Source organism: Podarcis bocagei (assembly GCF_964188305.1).
Source record: "Podarcis bocagei genome assembly, chromosome: Z".
Classification (NCBI taxonomy): Eukaryota; Metazoa; Chordata; class Lepidosauria; order Squamata; family Lacertidae; genus Podarcis; species Podarcis bocagei.
In genome coordinates, this window is record NC_138140.1 from 3,678,315 (window position 1) to 3,698,360 (window position 20,046).

The window sequence follows — 20,046 nt, forward strand, 5'->3', positions numbered from 1 at the left end:
ACATTAAGCCCAGTTACAGACTGGCCCAGTATGGAAGAGCCCTTAATGAGCATTCATCCTGATTTGCTTGCAGGGAGGTTAGATGATGTTGCACCAAAGAGGTGTCATCCTGGAATTTTTGGTACATTTCCTCTATCACTATCCCCACTGCAATGTCTGGATCCCATGGGCATAGCCAAGGAGGGTGGGGGTGGGGCACCTGTTTCCCCCATAAATCAAGTAAATAAATAAAAATACTTACCTGACCAAATGCATCACAGATAACTCGGTTCTTCCCCCACTAACATAAAGCCTCCCCCCCCCCCAATAAAGCCAAGCTACACCCATGCTGGATTTTTTTATGTGAAGCAAGTTTGATGCCGAAGATCTCCCGGTTGACTAACTGCACAACCTGAATTTGCAGCTGTGTGTTTGAATCCCACCCCAAAATAGTGACAGTCTGGAAGTGCCCCATTTCTACTCAGAAGTCCATGAGATTTCAATCAGGCATACTCCCAGGTAAATGGGCTTAGGGATTGCAGCCTTAATCTGTCAGTTAATCAGTTAATAAAAATACTCATCCTAATTTACAGGTGAAACCTTAGGGCTGTACCATATGTCCTGTTCATCAAGCACTCGTTCCGATTTGCTTGAGGGTAAATTATCCAACTACTTCACCTAAGCATGTGTGGAGCCTGTGGCACTGTGGGTTAATGCTTCTAGCTCTTATGTAGAAGGTTGGTGGTTCGAGCCCACCCAGAGATAACTGTGAGCAGCATGCTTTGCAGGATATTTGACCAGATGACCCTCCCTTCCAACTCTGCAATTCAGCAACCATGACTTTCCTTACTGCAAAAAAAATAATATCCATGGTGCTGTTTGTTGGGGGGGGGGCAGTGAGTTTGCTGCGCAAGAGCACCAAATCCACTTTGTGACACTCTGGAAGTCACCTTGCAAGCGTCTACCCAGAAGTGAGTTCTTAGTTAAGCAGGCTTACAGGTTTCAACTTGAGTCTCCAGCTACGACTGATGCGAAATATTGGCAAAAAAAAGGTATAACAAAATAAAATGAATAAATAGATTTTTAAAAATATTTTAACAAAACTTTTATGTAGTCAACTTTGTCCCCCAGAGGAGTTGGTCGTGTTATTTGTTTATTTTTACTTCTTTTAAAGTTTTGAGTTGAAGGAAGCACAGCAAAACGCGACTCTGGTGGGACTCGAACCCACAACCTTTGAATGACTTCACCCAGTCATTAGTCTAGAAGTCCAATGCGCTATCCATTGCGCCACAGAGCCTGCTAGATAGCGGGGGTTGATCCTGCCCGTTGTCTTTTTGCCCTCCCTCCCTCCACCAGTTGCGGCTCGGCTGAGCTCTTGATCTGATTACAGAGCCGTACTTTTTCCTGTCGCCAGTTGTCCCTTTGCAAAGGCGTCTTAAGGCCACCGACTCTGCAAGGCGCGCGCGGGGACACCGCCAGCCTCTTCGCTTCTCCTTTGAAACTTCTTTTGCAAACTCCCAGCTCTTGCTTTGCTGTCTGAAGCTTTTACTCAAAAAACAAAATAAATATGTGAAACTGCTTGGGATTGTTTTAACGTGCGGTGGGAGGGCCATTGCCGTAGGACCAGGGGCTGGGACAGGAGGAAACCGAGCTAGGTAGTGGGAGAGAAAGAGAGAAGGAAAAAGCAGTGCAAGAGTAAAGAAAGGAAGAAAGTCAAAGCACACAGACCTTCCCCACCCACGTGCAAGGCTGCGGAGCGCAAGAAAGACTACAAATCCCGCGGTGCATTGCGGCAGAGCGCTGCTCTCTCTCGCCCCCTGCAGGACCCCCTTTTGCCAGAGCTCCTGCAGCATCAGTGACTAGCTGCTGTTGCTGCCGTTTGGTTTCTTCCTTTTCTCCTCCCGCTTGCAATTCTCATGCGGGAGGGAGGGCAGTGCAGGTGGAAAAGGGAGGAGGAAGGAAGTGCCAAAGCCAGGAGGAGCCGCAGCCGCTGGGCTGATCAGGAGAGCCTTTGCAAGAGGAGGAGGAGGAGGCGGAGGCAGGAGAAGACAAGATCCTGCCCTTCTGACAGCTGCTGAACCAGCTGTTACTGCTGGACCCGCATCCTCTGCCCCGCGAGGAGGATGCGGTGTTGTGACACTCAGTAGCCACAGAGCTCCGTAGGATAGCAGAGAGAGGTGGGTTGCTGCTGTGTCAGTGTCTATAGCGCTGCAGCATCACAGAGCGCTACATCGGGGGTGGGGGCTGGAAAGAGAGGGGAGCCTTTTGTCAGGGGGTACGTCCCAGGATGCTGCTGCTCATTCTAAAGCCGGGTGGCTACAGACCCCCCGCAACTTGTGTGTGTGTGTTAAGGAAAGGGGGCTATTGTGCAAAGATGCCTATAAAAAAAGCTGCCTCTCCCCCCACTTTCTGTTTGGGGAGTGGGTGTAGAAGCGGGGCCATTGACCTTATTTTCTCCTTTGTGTGTGCGTAATAATATATAATAATATCCTTCGTTTCCTAGCTGTCAGGCCCCAGCTATGCTTTCGTTTGGTTTAATGCTGCGGACGCCCTAATTCAGTCTGCAGTCCTACCTCCACTTACCTGTGAGCAAGCGCCATTAGATTCAACGGGTCTTGCTTCTGAGTAGACCTTGCTAGGAGTGCATTCTTCACAGCCTCATCTTGTGTCTGGTTTATGTCTAACGAGGCTTATAATAGCAGGCTTGCCTATTATCGTTGCTCCCTTTCTTCCTTTCCCATTATTTTTCGTAATAGCATCAGTGGGTTGCTGTGTAGCTGGGAGGACTTTAAACTTAGCTCCTCCTGGATGAAGCTAGTACTCTATTATTCCTTTGCAGATAACCAGAGTGGAGTAAAATGGAGTAGAGGGGTGAGGGAGCTACCATTTGGGATGTTTAATTGTATGTTGGTTTTATATCACTGAAAAGGACTTCTCAGAATTTAAGGCTCATATTTCAGGAATGAGTGTGGTGGATATTTTTAAGTCCATTCTTAGGAGCTGGTGTTTTAATGTTTCTTTGGGTGGTGGGGGAAGTAAGGCTGGCTCTAAACATAAGATGAATAGATAATACTAAGGCTTTGTCTTCTTCTTCTAAAAAAGATAATTTGATATGTGTGAGAATCCTCCCCCATCCCAGAGTTCCCTGCTGCAATCACCTGTTTTCTCAAGCAACCAAGGCAGCATGTGTGTAATATTTCTTACTGAAAGGGATGGGGGATAAATCGCAGTTTTTGCTTTGCTAACCTGCAGAGAGTTCCTCCAGGATACTATGGGATTCACTCTCTGCAGCATGACCACAAAACCCGCCAGAAATTGAAAGCCCAACAATTTCACTGAGTGTGTCGTGTGTGCTTCTCCTGTGGCACAGAAATTACCTTAAAGAGATCAGGACATTGCCTCATTCAGACCTAGGTCTGGGGGTGGGTGGAGATTTTGAGAAGGCCCCTCCACATTCCTGACCCTGTTCTGATCTCTGAGGCCCAGATCTTCTACTCACCTGGCCTCCAGATAAATGCTTTTTGAGCATTAAGGTGCCTTTTAAGCATCACCACACCTTTCCAAGCGTAAGGTGTCCTTTTCACTCCAGTGTGTGTGTATAGATATAGATATAGATATAGATGTAAAGGGCAGCCATAAGGAAATCACTGGTTGGTGGTGGACTGGGAAAGATAAGTGTATCTGTGTGTTGTTGTTATTTTCAAAGCCGTGTACAGTGATACCTTGGTTCTCAAATGCCTTGGTTCCCAAATGCGGAAAACCCAGAAGTAAGTGTTCGGTTTTCGAACGTTTTCGGAAGCCGAACGTCTGATGCGGCTGTCAGTTATTGTTTCTGGGGCACCTGCACCAATCAGAAGCTGCGCCTTGGTTTTCGAACATTTCGGAAGTCAAACTAACTTCTGGAACAGATTAAGTTTGGTGCTTTTGTTTTTGCTATTTATTTTGTGTTTTTGTTTTTGAGGCTTTTTCGGTAAATTTGTTTTTATGACTGTGTGGAACCCAGTTCAGCTACTGATTGATTGATTGATTGATTGTGTGACTGCAGAAAAGCATAAAAGCACCCCCCCTCCAAACAATGACTATCATCAGTGTAGGTAAGAATTATTATTGTTATTTTAATTTTTATCATCTACAATACTGTCTTATTTATTTTATTGTACAGTACATTGATTATTGCTTTCATTTTATGGATCAATGGTCTTGTTAGATAGCAAAATTAATGTTAAATTGCTGTTTTAGGGGTTGCTTTTAGAAGTCTAGAATGGATTAATCCGTTTTGCATTACTTTCTATGGGGAAGCGTGCCTTGGTTTTGGAACGCTTTGGTTTTGGAATCGACTTCCAGAACAGATTAAGTTTGAAAAGCAAGGTACCACTGTAATACTGGAAGAAGAAGAATACTGGAAGAAGGAGAGTGCTTCTTAGCAGGCAGTGGTGAAATACCCCACCACCTCTGCTAGTCAGGGGAGACCAGTCTTCCCCAACGCAGTGCCCTGCAGAGGATTTCGACAAGAGCTGCTGTCAGCCCCAGCCAGCGGTGGCACCAATTTGGCTGGTGAGGGCGCTGGACCCTCCTGGTCTGACTTGGCACAAAGCAGCTTTCTTTGCCCATATTTCACCCTGGCAACCAGGACTGTGATAGGCTCACCATTGTCGTAGATGGTGCAGGGCTTTGCGTCTCTGGATCAGGAGTCTAATCATGGGCTTATGCTTTGCAAAGGTTTTGAAAGTCCACAGTGGGAAGGTTGGGGGAAAGGCAAGTACTGGTTATTTAAATGATATGTATGCGTCAAAAGAACACACAGTATTTGAGGGGAAAAAGGAAGCACAGCTAAAAGGCTAAAAAGGAAGGCTGTGTTTGTGAGTGACTGTTGTGCAAAGCTATTACAAACACAGGAAGCTGCCTTATACAGAGCCAGGCCATTGGTCCATCCAGCTCTGTATCGCCTACACTGGCTGGCAGTAGCTCTCCAAGGCTTTAGAAAGGGTTCTCTCCCAGCCTTACCTAGAGATGCCAGGGACTGCGTTCAAGGCACATGATGGCCCTTTCCCATTTTGTTGGAGTGCTCAGCCTACAAATTTGTAAATAAACATTAATGTTACGAAATGGCACTAAGCCTCCAACAACAACCTTCTGAGGGGAGCCAAGCCTGAAAAGTGCTGCATCCCTGGAACTTCTGACTGCTCAGAAATGTGGAGTGAGCACAACATGCCGGTGTGGCAACAGGGCAGTGCTAGGCCAGGGGTGGTGATTTTGTGGTCCTGCAACATCTGGAGTGCCACAGTCTCCTACCTCTGCACTCGTGCAGAGAACACTGGGAGGTTTCCTTGTGTTCATAGTGTGTCTCTCATTAGAAATGTACAAGTGGAATACAGTGGAAGCAAGTCTAACAGGTAGCAAAACCACTAAACCTGCCTCAGATGCTCAAAGCACGCGCACATCTCACACCACATGCCTTTCATCCAGCTTGACTCCTGATCAACAATTCCCATGAATCTGTCTGTCTCCCAAATGAAACCTGATACTCTCCTGCTTTAAAGGAAAATATCATTTGGGGGCATGAACATTCTTTTTGCCAAGTCCATTCTTGCTCATTGGTTGCTTGGTGACAGGTCCAGTCAAAGGAATCAAGACTGTCAGGTTTGTAACAGTGAGTAAGAAGCAGCAGTGTTACATCACAATAATAAGCCATGGTGAACTCAAGTGTTGAGTAAGAGGAGCTCTGCTTTCCAGTTCCTGGGTTCCCACTTTGACTGCTTAATAAACTTGTTTCCCTTTATCAAATGGCTCAAAGGGTAGTTGAATAGCGGATTGAACCCTTCCTGTTGGGCAAGAACCATAGCTCAGTGTAAGAGCACCTGCCTTCCATGCAAATGGTCCTAGGTTCAATCCCTGGCACGTCCAGGTAGGGCTGGGAATTTTGACAGTCTGAAACCCCGGAGAGCCTCTGCTGGTCAGTGTGGACATTATGGGGCTAGATGCATCCTGTGAGGCCAGAGGGGGATAGTGCAACCGGTGTGCCGTTCACATGGCGAGGGAGAAGCTGCTGCACCTGTTTTGGGAGGTTTGATTGAAGCCCAGATAGCTGCTAGGCGTAGGTGGGGATGACTCTGCCCTCTGGGAGGGAAGGAAGGCTAGATAAGGGTGGAACTGTGAAGAGGTGGAGAAACAGAGACAGGAGGCTGGAGGAGAGGAAGGCAGGAGGGAGCTCAAGAGCTGCTTACAGTGACCTAGGGATGTAAGTGATTCATCTACAGTGCTGTATATTTTGGAAAGTAGTTTGTCTGTTGATTTATAGTGTATAGATGTAGATTTCAGCTGGCAAATTTAGGCTGATAAGCACAGGTTAAATCCTGATTAGTTGGATGGGATCTATGCAAACCTCTTCTTATTTCAGGAAGGTGTTTTAGACTCTGCGAAAACAGAGGTTTTCCCTATCATATTAGCAGAAGTTTCCGAGTGAACCTGCATGGGAATCCCTGCTCAAAATGATGGGGGAAACCCTCCCCACTTTTAGTGAGGGATTCCGAAGAGCACACCCCTTTCTGCTCTTTACGCTGAGTAAGCCACTCACACAACTCCAAATTGTGAAAGAAGCACCTAGCTTAATTTGGCCCAAAGTGTGATCAGCTTCTGAAGGAAATCAAACTAGATGTCTCTCCAAATTGTATAATTCTGAACAATTACAATAGCACTGCTGATGTACAGATTCTGTGGTCGTCTTTAAAAACACACACAGAATTTTTTGGCAGGATTTTTAAAATTGTTCTATTTCCTGAAAAAAGGGGCTAATTGACTTGTCCTCTGTGTTTTGAATCATCAAGGCACAATGAACGAACTCTGCAGGGTTCCCTTGAGTCCAGTCCAGTGGGCTCCCTGCTGCAGGATGGCATTAAGAGCCCAGCCAGGGAGTTGTATTTAACCTTCTGCCCAGGCTTCAGCAAAAACCAGGATCCATTTTGTTGACTTGCCACCCAAGACCAACAAACGAAGAGCAGAGGGGGTCAGATTCGTCTATCCCCATCCTCCTCATTGGCCAGCTTTTTAGCTGAATAACCCTTGGCTTGAGGACAGCCTGCAAACTGCAGTGTCATCTCAGGGCTTGCAAACCCCACCGGCATAGCTGGTGCGTTTCCTGTTGCCTGTCTAACGTCCTGTTTCTCCCTGTCACATCAAAAGGGAGCATGATGTGCACGAATAGGTTGAAGGGCAGGGAGGGTTTGTCTGGAGTTCAGGGTTGGAGCCTGTGCCTGCAGAGAAGAATCAAGTCCTTCAGAAGCCGAGGTGCTTTACGGACATCTAAGAGTTGTTCCTATTTCCTGTGGTGCTTCAGGCATGCCTTTCTAGATACACACATGCATAGGGGCACTGGACACTATCAGAGCTGAAAATAGGGGCATGCTTGTCATGCCAGAGGCATAGCTGTCAACTGTTCCCTTTTTTTAAAGGGAAATTCCCTTATTCCGAATAGGATTCCTCGCAAGAAAAGGGAAAAGTTGACAGCTATGACCAGAGGCAAATGTGGTTGGATGTGGAAAGGGGAAGAATATGTGATTATTTCAGTTACACATACTTTCACTTAGTTAATACCACCTTGTTATAAGAGAACCACCTCCTTTATTTTCTGTAAGCCCTTTCCCAGAACTCACTTTTTGGCCAGGGTCATTGGATCATGGCCCTGACCGTAGGGCAGACTTCCCCATCCTTCCAGATGTTGTTGCAGTCACCAGTCCTACCAGCCCCAGCTAGCATGTCAGGGGCTGTGGGAGTCCAGAACACATGGAATACAGCTGTGGTATTTCCAGAAGATCTGTTCATTCAGCATTTGTTCAGAGCATAGAATTATAGAATCTTGGAGTTGGAAAGGAACCCTGAGGGTCATCTAGCCCAACCCCAACCCCCCACAATGCAGGGATTTTATTTATCTATTTATCTATTTATCTATTAATTTGTAAACTAAACTAAAACGTCCGTGACAAATGGCCGCCCAACCTCTGCTCAAAAACTTCCAGTGAAGGAAAGCCCACCACCTTCTGATGGAGTCCGTTCCACTGTTGAACAGTGCTTATTTTCAGAAAGTTTAGTCAGAATCTCCCTTCTTGTAAGTTGAAACCATTGGTTTGGATATGTTTGTACTTATTATATATTTATTTAATAAGATTTATACTTCGCTTGACTGTTAAAATAAAAAACAAAAAACCCTTTCAAAGTGCTTTTTAAGAAGAAATAAATAACATCAAGATAAATTCACAACCATACTTTAAAACATACAAAAGTTGAAATACTACACAATCATCCTCAACTTTCTAAGCTCCTGGGTAGGTTTGTCTAAACAAAAATGTTTTTAGGAGGTGCCGAAAAGAGCACAGTGAAGGCGCCTGCTTGATCTCAGTAGGCAGGGGCATATAGATGGCACTGGCTGTTTAATGACATTTCATTCCAATTACACACTTTGGAAAGAATATAAAGGTAAAGGGACCCCTGACCATTAGGCCCAGTCGTGACCGACTCTGGGGTTGCGGCGCTCATCTCGCTTTACTGGCCGAGGGAGCCGGCGTACAGCTTCCGGGTCATGTGCCCAGCATGACTAAGCTGCTTCTGGCGAACTAGAGCAGCGAACGGAAAAACCATTTACCTTCCCACCGGAGCGGTACCTATTTATCTACTTGCACTTTGACGTGCTTTCAAACTGCTAGGTTGGCAGGAGCAGGGACCGAATGACGGGAGCTCACTCCGTTGCGGGGATTCGAACCGCCGACCTTCTGATCAGCAAGTCCTAGGCTCTGTGGTTTAACCCACAGCGTCACCTGCTCCCCTTGGAAAGAATATACAGTGTAGATAAATGCCAAACTTTGCAGACTTGCAAAGTTAAGTACAACCTTCTTTAAACGGCAAGAGTCATTGACATGATATATAAATAATGAAAATCCAGAATATCAAGGTAAAATTCAGGATAACAGGATATAACCTCTCCAATAAGAAAAGTGAGCAGAAGGTTCTGGTGGTGAATTAATGGAAGAAATGCAGGGAGACTAGTTATTTCTGGTAATGTTACCTCTGACTACTTTGTAGTGTTGTGTTCGTTCATCTACAAGTGCACGCTTCCAAACAAGTTTTGCAGAGTTAACTAACGATCATTTCTCCTTCCAGGATGCTACCAGGAAAAATCAATTATTATTGTTATCCTGCACTTTGCACTGCATTTTCCTGTCACTTACCTCACCTAAAAGAAGTCTAATCTTTTGGGAAAGTGGGTTTGTTGCAATTGCACTAAACCTGCCAATCAACTATAACTGCCCACCCTGAATTTGTCTGTATGTTACTGAAGTTCCCCAGGTTATGGAAACACTGTCCTTGTGGGCGGATGGCCAGATGCTGGATGCCATGGTGGGCAGAGCCAAAACCAAAAGTCGGGAGCGTATCAGATGTAATTGATACCTTTGTGAAGTAGGCTAGTTTCTGCACACACCCCTATCTATCTCCCACCCAGCCTTTATCAGAACTCAATGGCACATTTCAGCCAGGCAGATACACTTAGGAAGGGTGCGAAGCAGATCCAGTCAAGGGGGTGGCCTGGGGAGAGGTTCTGGCATTGGAAATGTCCCAACGGCCAGGTGGAGAGGTTTCAAGGGCCACATTTGGGCCCCAGACCTGAGGTTCCACACCCCTGAAGTATGCTCTGCATGAAGAAGTGTTTTTTCCGGCTTGTCCTGAACCTCCAGCCATTCAATGTCAGGGGATGACCCCCCACATTCTAGTTTTGTAAGAGAGGAAGCAGGGAGTTAGGACTGAGATGGTTTTCAAACTTGTATGGTAGGACCGTCTCCTGAACAATCATACCAAAATGCCTGTAGCTCAGCTTGGTGCCCTCTAGAGTTGTTTTGGACTACTACTCCCATCAGCCCCAGCCAGCATGGCCAATGATCAGAAATGGTTGAAATGGTAGTCTAAACCAGTGTTTCCCAACCTTTTTTGGGCAAAGGCACACTTGTTTGATGAAAAAAATCTCGCGGCACACCACCATTACAGCCCCGTGACGTCAGCGCGCAGCGTCACGCCGGGAGGGACGCACGAAAGTGAAAGTTTTCAATTTTTTCCCCTCCCCCTTGCCGGGGAACCTCCAAGCTTTGGGGGTGGGGGGGGAGGCAGCAAAGTGAGGGACTGAGGGACCCTAACCCTAACCCTAACCCTCACCGATCACCTGGGAAAGCATGCGAACGAGGAGCCCCCGTGTCCTGCTCCCGGCAGCGGACGGCACAAAGCGAGGAGGCCTGGACAAGGCAGCACGCTCCCCGCTCTCGCTGCATCGGGGCTTTTCTCCTCCAGGCCGCTTTCGAAGTCCCCTTCTCCGCTCCCAAGAGCCGGAGCCGCTGCTTCCAGGCCTTGTCCGAGCCCCGACTTGTGGCCTCACTTCGAGGAGCGCCTGTTGCTGGGGACGGGGCTGCATCCCCCTCAGCCGCCGCCTCGCTTCCTTCCAGGAGACCCGACGGCTCCCCCTCTCCCGCTCGCCCTCCTGCGCCCGCAGCAGACCGAGACCTCCCCGCCCCCGCCCGGCTCGGCCCTACCTGGGCGCCTCCAAGCCCGGCCGGCTCCGCATCGCGCTCCATGCCGGGCTGCTGCAGCGGGGGCGCGCGGCGGCCCGGCTGAGTGCGCCCCGGAGCCGCCGCGCCGTCGCTCGCGAGTCCCTCCGAGAGCCCTCGGGACTGACTCCGGAGTCGCGAGGCGGCGTGTCGCCCAGGGAAGGGGCGGCTTCCCACAAGTCCTCCGGGAAGCAAACGCCCTCGCCCGCCTCCCTCCAGGCAACATCTCGCGGCACACCAGGCAACATCTCACGGCACACTAGTGTGCCGCGGAACACCGGTTGGGAAACACTGGTCTAAACCATCTGGAGGGCGTCCAGCTAGTGAAGGCTACTGTTGGTGGATATTTCAAAGAAATATTGTGGTACTGATGAACAGAGAATGCCAAGCAAGCAAGTTGAACCATGTTAAGTGACCTGAACTTGTACCTTTCACAATACCAGAGTCTCACCCTAACTGTGGCCAGAGTCAATGGCAGCATTGATCTCATTTGGGTGGAGGAGCGCTTACTTTGCAGAAGTTTGAGGGGAGCAACCAGGAAAGGCTTGCAGGAAACCTGACTTTTATAACAAATGAATGGATTTCTTTATCATCATCACAGACCAGAAATTGACTTTTATAACATTCCCTTCCACTTTCCCAGGTCATATGGTATAGGTAAACCACAAAGCACAACAGGCTGGGAAAATAATCAATAACCTTGGACTTCTGTACATGTTTATCCTGTTGCACATTAGGTTATGGTCCAAATAGCATTCTCTCTGTCGGGAGAAGGTGAAGCAAAGAGGCAGAGAGACGTCGCTGAAGCAGAAGGCTGCCTTGTGCAGGAGAAGAATTAGCTAGGATTGCAAGCCCAGATTTCCCTTGGTGAGTTGGGCCTCGGCTTTTTAAAAATAAATGTTATTCTTTAAAGTCTTTGTTCCCAGTTTAGCAAAGGTGGACAGATGTGGCCAACCTGAGTGGCCATTTAGGGCCAGCTGTTTGGAAAGCGAAGGTTCATCCAAGTTAGGTGTTGGGTTGTGGTTGGTTTGGGGTGGGGGATAGTCTGCAAAATGTCATTGGTACAATAATAGTGTATTAGTTAAAGAATTATATTGGACTGTCCAAACATCATTCCACTTTATTAGTTGTTCTGTAGTGCTTTCTCAAACATGATTGCTTTATTGCTGCCTGGAGGAGCCTTTTTGTTATGAAAAGGGGACAACTCTGGAACATTTGCGGCATGAAAAGTTGTAGGGTTTCAGCAGGGTTACGGGGCACACACTGGTTGGAAGGGCAGCTGTAAGTCTACCCCACAGCGCTTGCTGCATTGAAAACATGATGGTACAACCCTCTTACTATCCTCCTCCTCCTCCTCCTCATTTATTATTTGTACCCTAGCCATCTGGCTGGGTCTCACAAGCCACTCTGCGCAGCTTCCAACAAAGATTAAAAATACATTAAAATGTCACACGTTAAAAACTTCCCTGAACAGGGCTGCCTTCAGATGTCTTCTAAATAATAATAATAATAATAATAATAATAATAATAATAATAATAATAATTTATTGAACACAAATAGTCCTGAATGTGCAATAAGAAGGGGGCCTGCAAGAGCTCTTCATCTCACCAAAGGGAACTTCCCTCTCTCTTCTCCCCAGGCCAGCATGTTACGTTCGGCGGCTCTGCTTCTCCTCTTCGTGGTCTTCCGGCTGTTCCTGGGGCTGCCATGGATCCAGGTGGTCCCAGCTCTCTTAATATTCTACTTGGGATCTGGAGGATGGACTTTCCTTCGCATCGTCATCATGACAGCCAGACGGGATGTTTCGTAAGTTTTGCAAACTGGCAGACCTCCCCCTCCAAGCCTCCTTCGTGTGGCTTCATCTGATTTATATGTTTCTTGCTAACATGCCTTTTACAGCAATCATTCTGATGTAGCCGTAGGTCCAGAGTTTATGTGGGTTTCTCAGAAGCGCATGAGAAATGCAAGCTTTGGCACTAGCTGCAGCACTCGGGATCTTGAAGCAAAGGGTATGTGCTGGTTACAGGAGGGGCCATTGCTCAGTGGAAGAATGCACAATGCTTCATTTTCGGAAGGGCCCAGTTTCTATCCCTGGTACAGTGGTACCTTGGGTTACATACGCTTCAGGTTACAGACTCCGCTAACCCAGAAATAGTACCTCAGGTTAAGAACTTTGCTTCAGGATGAGAACAGAAATCGTGCTCCAGTGGCACGGCGGCAGCGGGAGGCCCCATTAGCTAAAGTGGTGCTTCAGGTTAAGAAGAGTTTCAGGTTAAGAACGGACCTCTGGAACGAATTAAGTACATAACCAGAGGTACCATTGTATATCCAGTTGGAAGGACCAGCAGGAAGTAATGGGGGCCCTGGAAAGCCACTGCCCTTCAGAACAGATTAGGGGGATCCAACATGGTGCCATGAAGATGCACTTGGACTACAATTCCCATCAGCCCCATCCAGCATGACCAGTGGTCAGGGCCCTGGGACAGATAATACAGGGTTAGATGAACACACAGCCACACAGCCTGTTAAGAGGGGTGCTTCCTACTTTAAATGTGTGGTCGCAACAAAAACAGGCAACTGCTCAGCGAATTCTGCTCCCTCTTCGTGGTGTCTCAGGGCAACTTGCCTGTGTCTGAATGTCCCAGGCTTCTGCCTTTCCTTGCTCTCTGCCGTGCCATCAGCAGCTGCTTATGTAGGGCCCTCCAGATGTTGTGGGGCTTCAGCTCTTATAATCTCCAGCCATTCACCATTGGCTGAGGTTGGTACGAGTTGGAGTCAAACAGCATCTAGAGCAGTGTTTCCCAACCACTGTCCCAGATGTTGCCTGGTGTGCCGCGAGATGTTGCCTGGAGGGAGGCGGGCGAGTCGGGCGGCGAGAGGCGGGGCGGCGGTGGCGAGGAGAGGCCGCCCAGCACGGGGCTCTCGCCGTCTGCCTGCCTGGCTGCCTGCGAGCTCGGCGGGCAGCGCCTCCGTCCGCAGCGCCCGCCTCGCGGCTCTCATTCCCTGCCCCTGCCAAAGCTCACCCAGCCAAGCCGCGCTCTCCTTCCTGCCTCGCTTTGCTGCCTCCTCCCCCCCCCACCCCCAAAGCTTGGAGGTTCCCCGGCAAGGGGGAGGGGAAAAAATTGAAACTTACACTTTCGTGCGTCCCTCCCGGCGTGACGCTGCGCGCTGACGTCACGGGGCTGTAATGGTGGTGTGCCTCGAGATTTTTTTCATCAAACAAGTGTGCCTTTGCCCAAAAAAGGTTGGGAAACACTGATCTAGAGGGCACCTGGTTAGGGAAGGCTGGTGAAGTCCAGGGGTCAGCAGACTTTTTCAGCAGGGGGCCAGTCCACTGTCCCTCAGACCTTGTGGGGGGGCGGACTATATATATATTTTTTGGGGTGGGAAATGAACGAATTCCCATGCCCCACAAATAACCCAGAGATGCATTTTAAATAAAAGCACACATTCTACTCATATAAAAACACGCTGATTCCCGGACCATCCGCGGGCCGGATTTAGAAGGCAATTGGGCCGGATCCAGCCCCTGGGCCTTAGTTTGCCTACCCATAATCCACACTGATGGGCCAATACACCCTTTGGAAGTAAGCTTCTCACACCTCTCCTTGGAGCAGCAGAAGCAGTGGTGTCAGGGAGAGCGAGCTAGTGGAAGAGGTTTTCCCAACACTGGTGAAACTGATAAGGCTCTCCAAGGTGTTTTCAGATTCACTAAAAAGCAGAGACCTGTGTCACTTTCACAGAGAGCCTAGAAGGAACTGAAAAGGCTTTCTTTCATTCAAATGTGCCCACTGATGTGTTCAGGGGGGGGGGGGATTATTAAGATCCATGAGGATCTATGCCTTGGATCAATACTTTTGTGCTACTGGCAAGCACCAGATCTGTGATTATTTTTCTGTGCAGCCTACCAATCTAAGCCTTATTTGATGGTAGTTTGGCTGGGACCCAAAGCAAAAAGATGACAATTCAAGAGACTCCATTGTTTTAATCTTCTGCATGTAACTTTTACGCAGACCCCATGGAAAGACTGTATGTGTGTGCATTCATGTGCGTATGCCCTTCTTCTGTTTGTGCTGGGGCCAGGGATTGACCAAAGGGCAGGGGCAGTGTCCACAGCACTCTCAGAATTCCAAAAGTTCCTACAGGCCCCCCAAAATTGGCAGCCCTGGTGTAATGTGAGGAACGATGTTGAAAGAGTCTCTGCTTGGAATAAAATGTTGCTGCTCATTTGTGATAACATTGCTAAATCTCCTTTGAAGTACTGTTCCATGCCAGACTGCACTTTGGACTTCAGACGTGCCTAAGAAATTACAAACAGCCAAGCTTTCTAGTCTATGACTTTGCCTGGTCTGATGCCAAGAAACTGCCTTTGTTCAGGCAAAACTGGTTTTTGAAGGGAACACACACACACACACACACACACACACACACACACACACACACACGACACGATAATCAAGCATGGCTCCTTTCAGGGTGTGGCAGTGTTGCAATCACCTCTCACCATCCCTGGTCTAAGAAACCCTACAAGAGAGGAGGAAAGGTCCTTGAAACTCAATAAGAGAAATCCTCCTTTTTGTTAGATGAACATAAGAACATCAGAAGCGCCTGCTGGATCAGACCAGTGACCCTTCAAGTACAGCATCCTGTTCTCACAGGCAGTGGACAACCTGATATCTGTGGGAAGCCTGCACGCACAAGAGCACTCTTCCTTCCTGAGGTTTCCTTGACAGATGGTCATCCAGCCTCTCCTCAAATATCTCCATGAAAGGAGAGCTCACCACTTTCCAAGATAGACATTTCCACAGCCAAACAGCCCTAGTTTCTCCTAAAGTTTAGCCAGAATCTGCTCCCTGCCATTTCCACCACAGGGTTCTATTCCTGTCCTCTGATGTAACACAGAGTGAGTCTCCTCTGTCATTTGCAGGACAGCCTTCAGGTATTATAAGATGGCTATCATGTCTCCACTGCGTATTTTCTTCTCTGGGCTAAACATTCCCAGCTTTTTCAACAGTAGGGCTTAGTTTCCGGACACCTCACCAACTTGGTTGCTCGCCTGTGGGCACACTCCAGCTTATCAATGTCCTTCTTAAAATGTGGCATCCAAAGCTAGGTGCAGAACTGCAGATACAGTCTTCTAGTGCTGGTGTTATATTAGGTGTCCCACTCAACAGATCCTTGCTTAGAGCCAGGGTAGGGTAATTGTTAGAATGTTGGAATTTGACCTGGGAGACCAGGGTTCAAATCCCCAATCAGCAATAAAACTCATTGTGTATCCTTGGGCCACCCACTGCCCCTCAGGCTAAACTACCTCACAGGTTTGTTGAGAAGATAAAAATGGGAAGCTGAGAACCATGCACACCACCTTGAGTTCCTTGAAGGAAAAGGTGGTATACAAATATAGGTAAAGGTAAAGGGACCCCTGACCATTAGGTCCAGTTGTGGCCAGCTCTGGGGTTGCGGCGCTCATCTCACTTTATTGGCCAAGGGAGCCAGCGTACAGCTTCTGGGTCATGTGGCCAGCATGACTAAGCCGCTTCTGGCGAACTAGAGTAGCGCATGGAAACACTGTTTACCTTCCTGCCAAAGCTGTACCTATTTATCTACTTGCACTTTGACGTGCTTTCAAACTGCTAGGTTGGCAGGAGCAGGGACCGAGCAGCAGGAGCTCACCCCATCACAGGGATTTGAACCGCCAACCTTCTGATCGGCAAGTCCTAGGCTCTGTGGTTTAACCCACAGCGCCACCCACATCCCTGGTATACAAATATAATATAATAAAAATACAAGCAGGCTGGCTTCATAGTATTGGCAGGCAGCTAGGGAGATAGAGTTCAATTTGCCAGTGGGGAGCACTAATTTATTAACGGCAAGGGACCTTAGTTCTGTGACAGAGCATCTGCTTTGCAAGCAGAATGTCCCAGGTTCAGTCCCTGATGGCATTTCCACGTAGGCCTGGCAGAGATCCCTGCCTGAAATCTTGAAGAGCCACTGCCGGTCTGTGTAGACAATACTGAACTAGGTGGGCCAATATTTTGACTTGTACTAGCAGCTTCCTGTGTTCCTGTTTGGGGAGGGCTGTAGCTCAGCAGCGGAGCACCTGGTTTGCATGTGGAAGGTCCCAGGTTCAGTCCCCTGTGCCATCACCATGTCGCAGGTGATGAGAGAGCCCCCAGCCCCAGCTCTGGAGCTCGGCTGGATGTTGTCATCTGATATAAGGCATCTTTCCTGTGCCTATAGGTAGCCCCATGTGAAAATTCTGTGACTGAGTGCTGAGGAGGCAGAGGGCTGGGTGTGTAGGTGGGGCTTTGGAATAAGGGCGAGTTTAGGAGGGGTTCTGAGCCTGGGATGCTTGCGAAACCCTCTTCCATGGAACATATCCTTGTCCTTGTTCAGCTGAACACACCTACAGGCTTGAGGGAGATGCAGCGGCATTAGATTGCCATACTATTAAGAGTGTTTCAATGAAGACGATTGGGTGGGTGGTTCCTCGCCATTCCCTTGGGATGAGCTGGCCAACTGGAATCATGGCATCTCTGCCCTGGCCAGGCCCTACCTGGAGTCCTGTGTCCAGCTCTGGGCACCACAGTTGAAGAAGGATATTGACAATCTGGAAGGTGTGCAGAGGACGGCAAACAAGATTACAGTGGTACCTCGGGTTAAGAACTTAATTCGTTCTGAAGGTACATTCTTAACCTGAAACCGTTCTTAACCTGAGGTGCCACTTTAGCTAATGGGGCCTCCCGCTGCCGCTGTGCCATGCCGGCACAATTTCTGTTCTCATCCTGAAGCAAAGTTCTTAACTCAAGGTACTATTTCTGGGTTAGCGGAGTTTGTAACCTGAAGCGTCTGTAACCTGAAGCGTCTGTAATATGAGGTTCCACTGTATTGATAAAGGGCTTGAAAACCTAGCCTTATGATGAGTGGTTGAGGGAGGTGGGTATGTTTAGGTTGGAGGAGCCTGAGAGGAGATATGAGAGCCATCTTCAAATATCTGAAAGGCTGCTTTTTGCTGCTCCAGAGGCTAGGGCCCAAACCAATGAATTTCAATTACAAGGAAGGAGAACTTTCTGAGGGTGAGAGCCATTCAATAGTGGAACAGACTCCCTCAGAAGGTGATGGACTCTCTTTCATTGTATATTTTATAAAGCGTAGGTTGGATGGCCACCTGTCAGGGATTCTTTAGCTATGATTCCCATCCAACTCTACACCTCTATGATTCTGTCTCCTGGAGGAAACCTTACTTGTGCCTTCCTCTCCTTGCCAGGACTGGATATGTTGTCCTCTTGACTCGGTTGAAGGTTTGGTGGTATGTGAAGCACAAGTACACAGTCCCAAAGCTCTTCCAACAGGCAGCACGCAAGCATCCAGGAAAAGCAGCCCTGATTTTCCAGGGGACAGGCGAGACGTGGACCTTCCAAGACCTGGATAACTATTCCAACCAGGTGGCCAACTTCCTGTATGAAAGAGGCTTCCGCTCTGGGGATGTCATCGCCCTGTTCATGGAATCCCGCAACCAGTATGTTGGTCTCTGGCTCGGCATGGCCAAGATCGGTGTGGAGGCTGCCCTCCTCAACTCTCACGTGCGGCAGGAGTCGCTCCTTCACTGCATCAACATCTCGCACTCAAAGGCCGTCGTGTTTGGAAGCGAGTTGGCTGATGGTGAGAGGAGGTGGGAGGGAATCCAGGGGTAGAAGCAGAGCAGAAAGCAGGCAGAAGAGCAGGTGTATTTATTTGAAAAAGAGACTAAGGGACCTATGCCCTTCCAGCTTTTGTTGGACTCCAACACTCATCAGCCCCAGGCCAGCATGACCAGTGTTCAGGGATAATGGAGTCCAGCTCCTCTATTTCTGGTTCATGTCAAAGCCACATGTGTCTATTCATAAGCCCATTCTTTCCCGTTTCTGCATTAATCTTAGATGTATTTTTTAAAGAGTCTGCACAGAAATATGCATTCTGTATTGACATACACATTTCTAAACATAGCTATACAATCCACCAGTCATTTATTATATGGTCAGAAACCTGCTAAAGCAGAGCCCATAAAGAACAGATGAGGATTCAAACATATGATTGCACATATTTAAAATACTCTTTGATGCACTTATTTGTCCTAAAATATTCACACTGCACATTTTTTTGAGCCAAGACCTCCAGATGTTGCTGGACTCATGACTTCCACAGTTTCCCCATCCCTGGCGTAGAATATGAACCACTGTGAAGACCTGCAGCTGTAGATGCATGGGCCACTGTGGCAGAGAAGGTGTGTTCTCTGTGCTTTTGCTTCTAACACCTGTTCTCCCTTTCTAGCCTTGCGGGAAGTACAGCCTTCTCTTGGGAAGTCCATTCACCTCTTCTGTTCTGGCGACTGGAAAGCAGAAAGCGTGCTGCCAGGCTCAGAACATCTGGACCCTTTGATTGAAAAAGCATCTCGCCAGTCACCAACTCCCCCAGACAAGGGATTCCTAGGTAGGCACAGGCAGTGGGTAGGAACCATTTCTCATTGCATGTTTCTATGAAATTGCTACCGCCTTTTCATTCTCTTTTGCCTACTCTTTTGCCTTAACAGGCAGCCCTGTTTAGGGAAGTTTTTAATGTTTAATGCTGTATTGTGTTTTTAATATTCGATTGGGAGCCACCCAGAGTAGCTGGGGAAACCCAGCCAGATGGGTGGGGTATAAATAAAAATAACAAATTATTATTATTATTATTATTATTGTTGTTGTTGTTGTTGTTGTTGTTGTTGTTGTTATTGTTGTTGTTATTGTTATTGTTATTATTGCCACTATTACTATTACTATTATTATATTACTCAGGAGCTAACTGTGAAAAAGAAAGACCAAACCCCAAGTCACTGCTTCAGGATGTGTCTGAAGTCACATGCGTGTTCTGCAATGTATATTCATACGAACACACCAACAAGAAGTTTGGAATATTTTGCTAGAGTTATGGCATTTGTCCATTCATGAATATATGCTTGTCTCTATTCTTGCCTGAATAAAACTCCTGACACCCGATAATTTTATTCTGGACAAGCTATCCTAAAGACCAGACGGGCAGCCCAGTAATTCTTAGAGGCAAACAAACAGCTTTACAGTAGGATTCTTGAGAGACACATTAACAAAGAAAGCTTGGTTTATTATATGAAATGAAAACGACGGCATGCATGAATTCTGTTTCAGACAGTAAAATTACAATTTAAGCAGGCAGCAAATCCTACCATACACAAACACCTAAAGAGTGGAAGAATCTCTTTTTGTTGTTGTTTGGTCGTTTAGTCGTGTCCGACTCTTTGTGACCCCATGGACCAGAGCACGCCAGGCACTTCTGTCTTCCACTGCCTCAAAAGCTTACAGAAGTGAGCACGGCAATTTTGCTAGCAGGGCTTACACTAGTAACATAAGCAGCTAGATTTATTGTGCTTTTAAATTTATCCCAGGATTTCCTGCCTGCATCTCACCTCCCCATCTTGCAAAACGTGTTTGA

General features: G+C 47.7%; 1 protein-coding gene and 1 long non-coding RNA gene across 3 annotated transcripts in view; one reads left to right on the forward strand and one right to left on the reverse strand.

Moving 5' to 3' along the window:
- LOC308579094 overlaps positions 1–20,046 on the reverse strand; it is a 60,195-nt gene that overhangs the window by 38,471 nt on the left and 1,678 nt on the right. The window lies entirely within an intron of this gene.
- The window catches only part of SLC27A4 (solute carrier family 27 member 4), a 34,268-nt gene continuing 16,068 nt past the window's right edge, over positions 1,847–20,046 (forward strand). Inside the window, exons 1-5 of one of the 2 annotated variants that reach the window (XM_081179749.1) lie at positions 1,847–2,156; positions 11,297–11,426; positions 12,200–12,366; positions 17,828–18,222; positions 18,871–19,029. In XM_081179749.1, the coding sequence (XP_081035875.1) occupies positions 12,206–12,366; positions 17,828–18,222; positions 18,871–19,029 (715 nt within the window). In that variant the 5' untranslated portion in view covers positions 1,847–2,156; positions 11,297–11,426; positions 12,200–12,205. Of the gene's footprint in view, positions 2,157–6,049; positions 6,218–11,296; positions 11,427–12,199; positions 12,367–17,827; positions 18,223–18,870; positions 19,030–20,046 lie in introns of those variants that run through there. The other variant, XM_081179750.1, reaches the window with a different exon arrangement.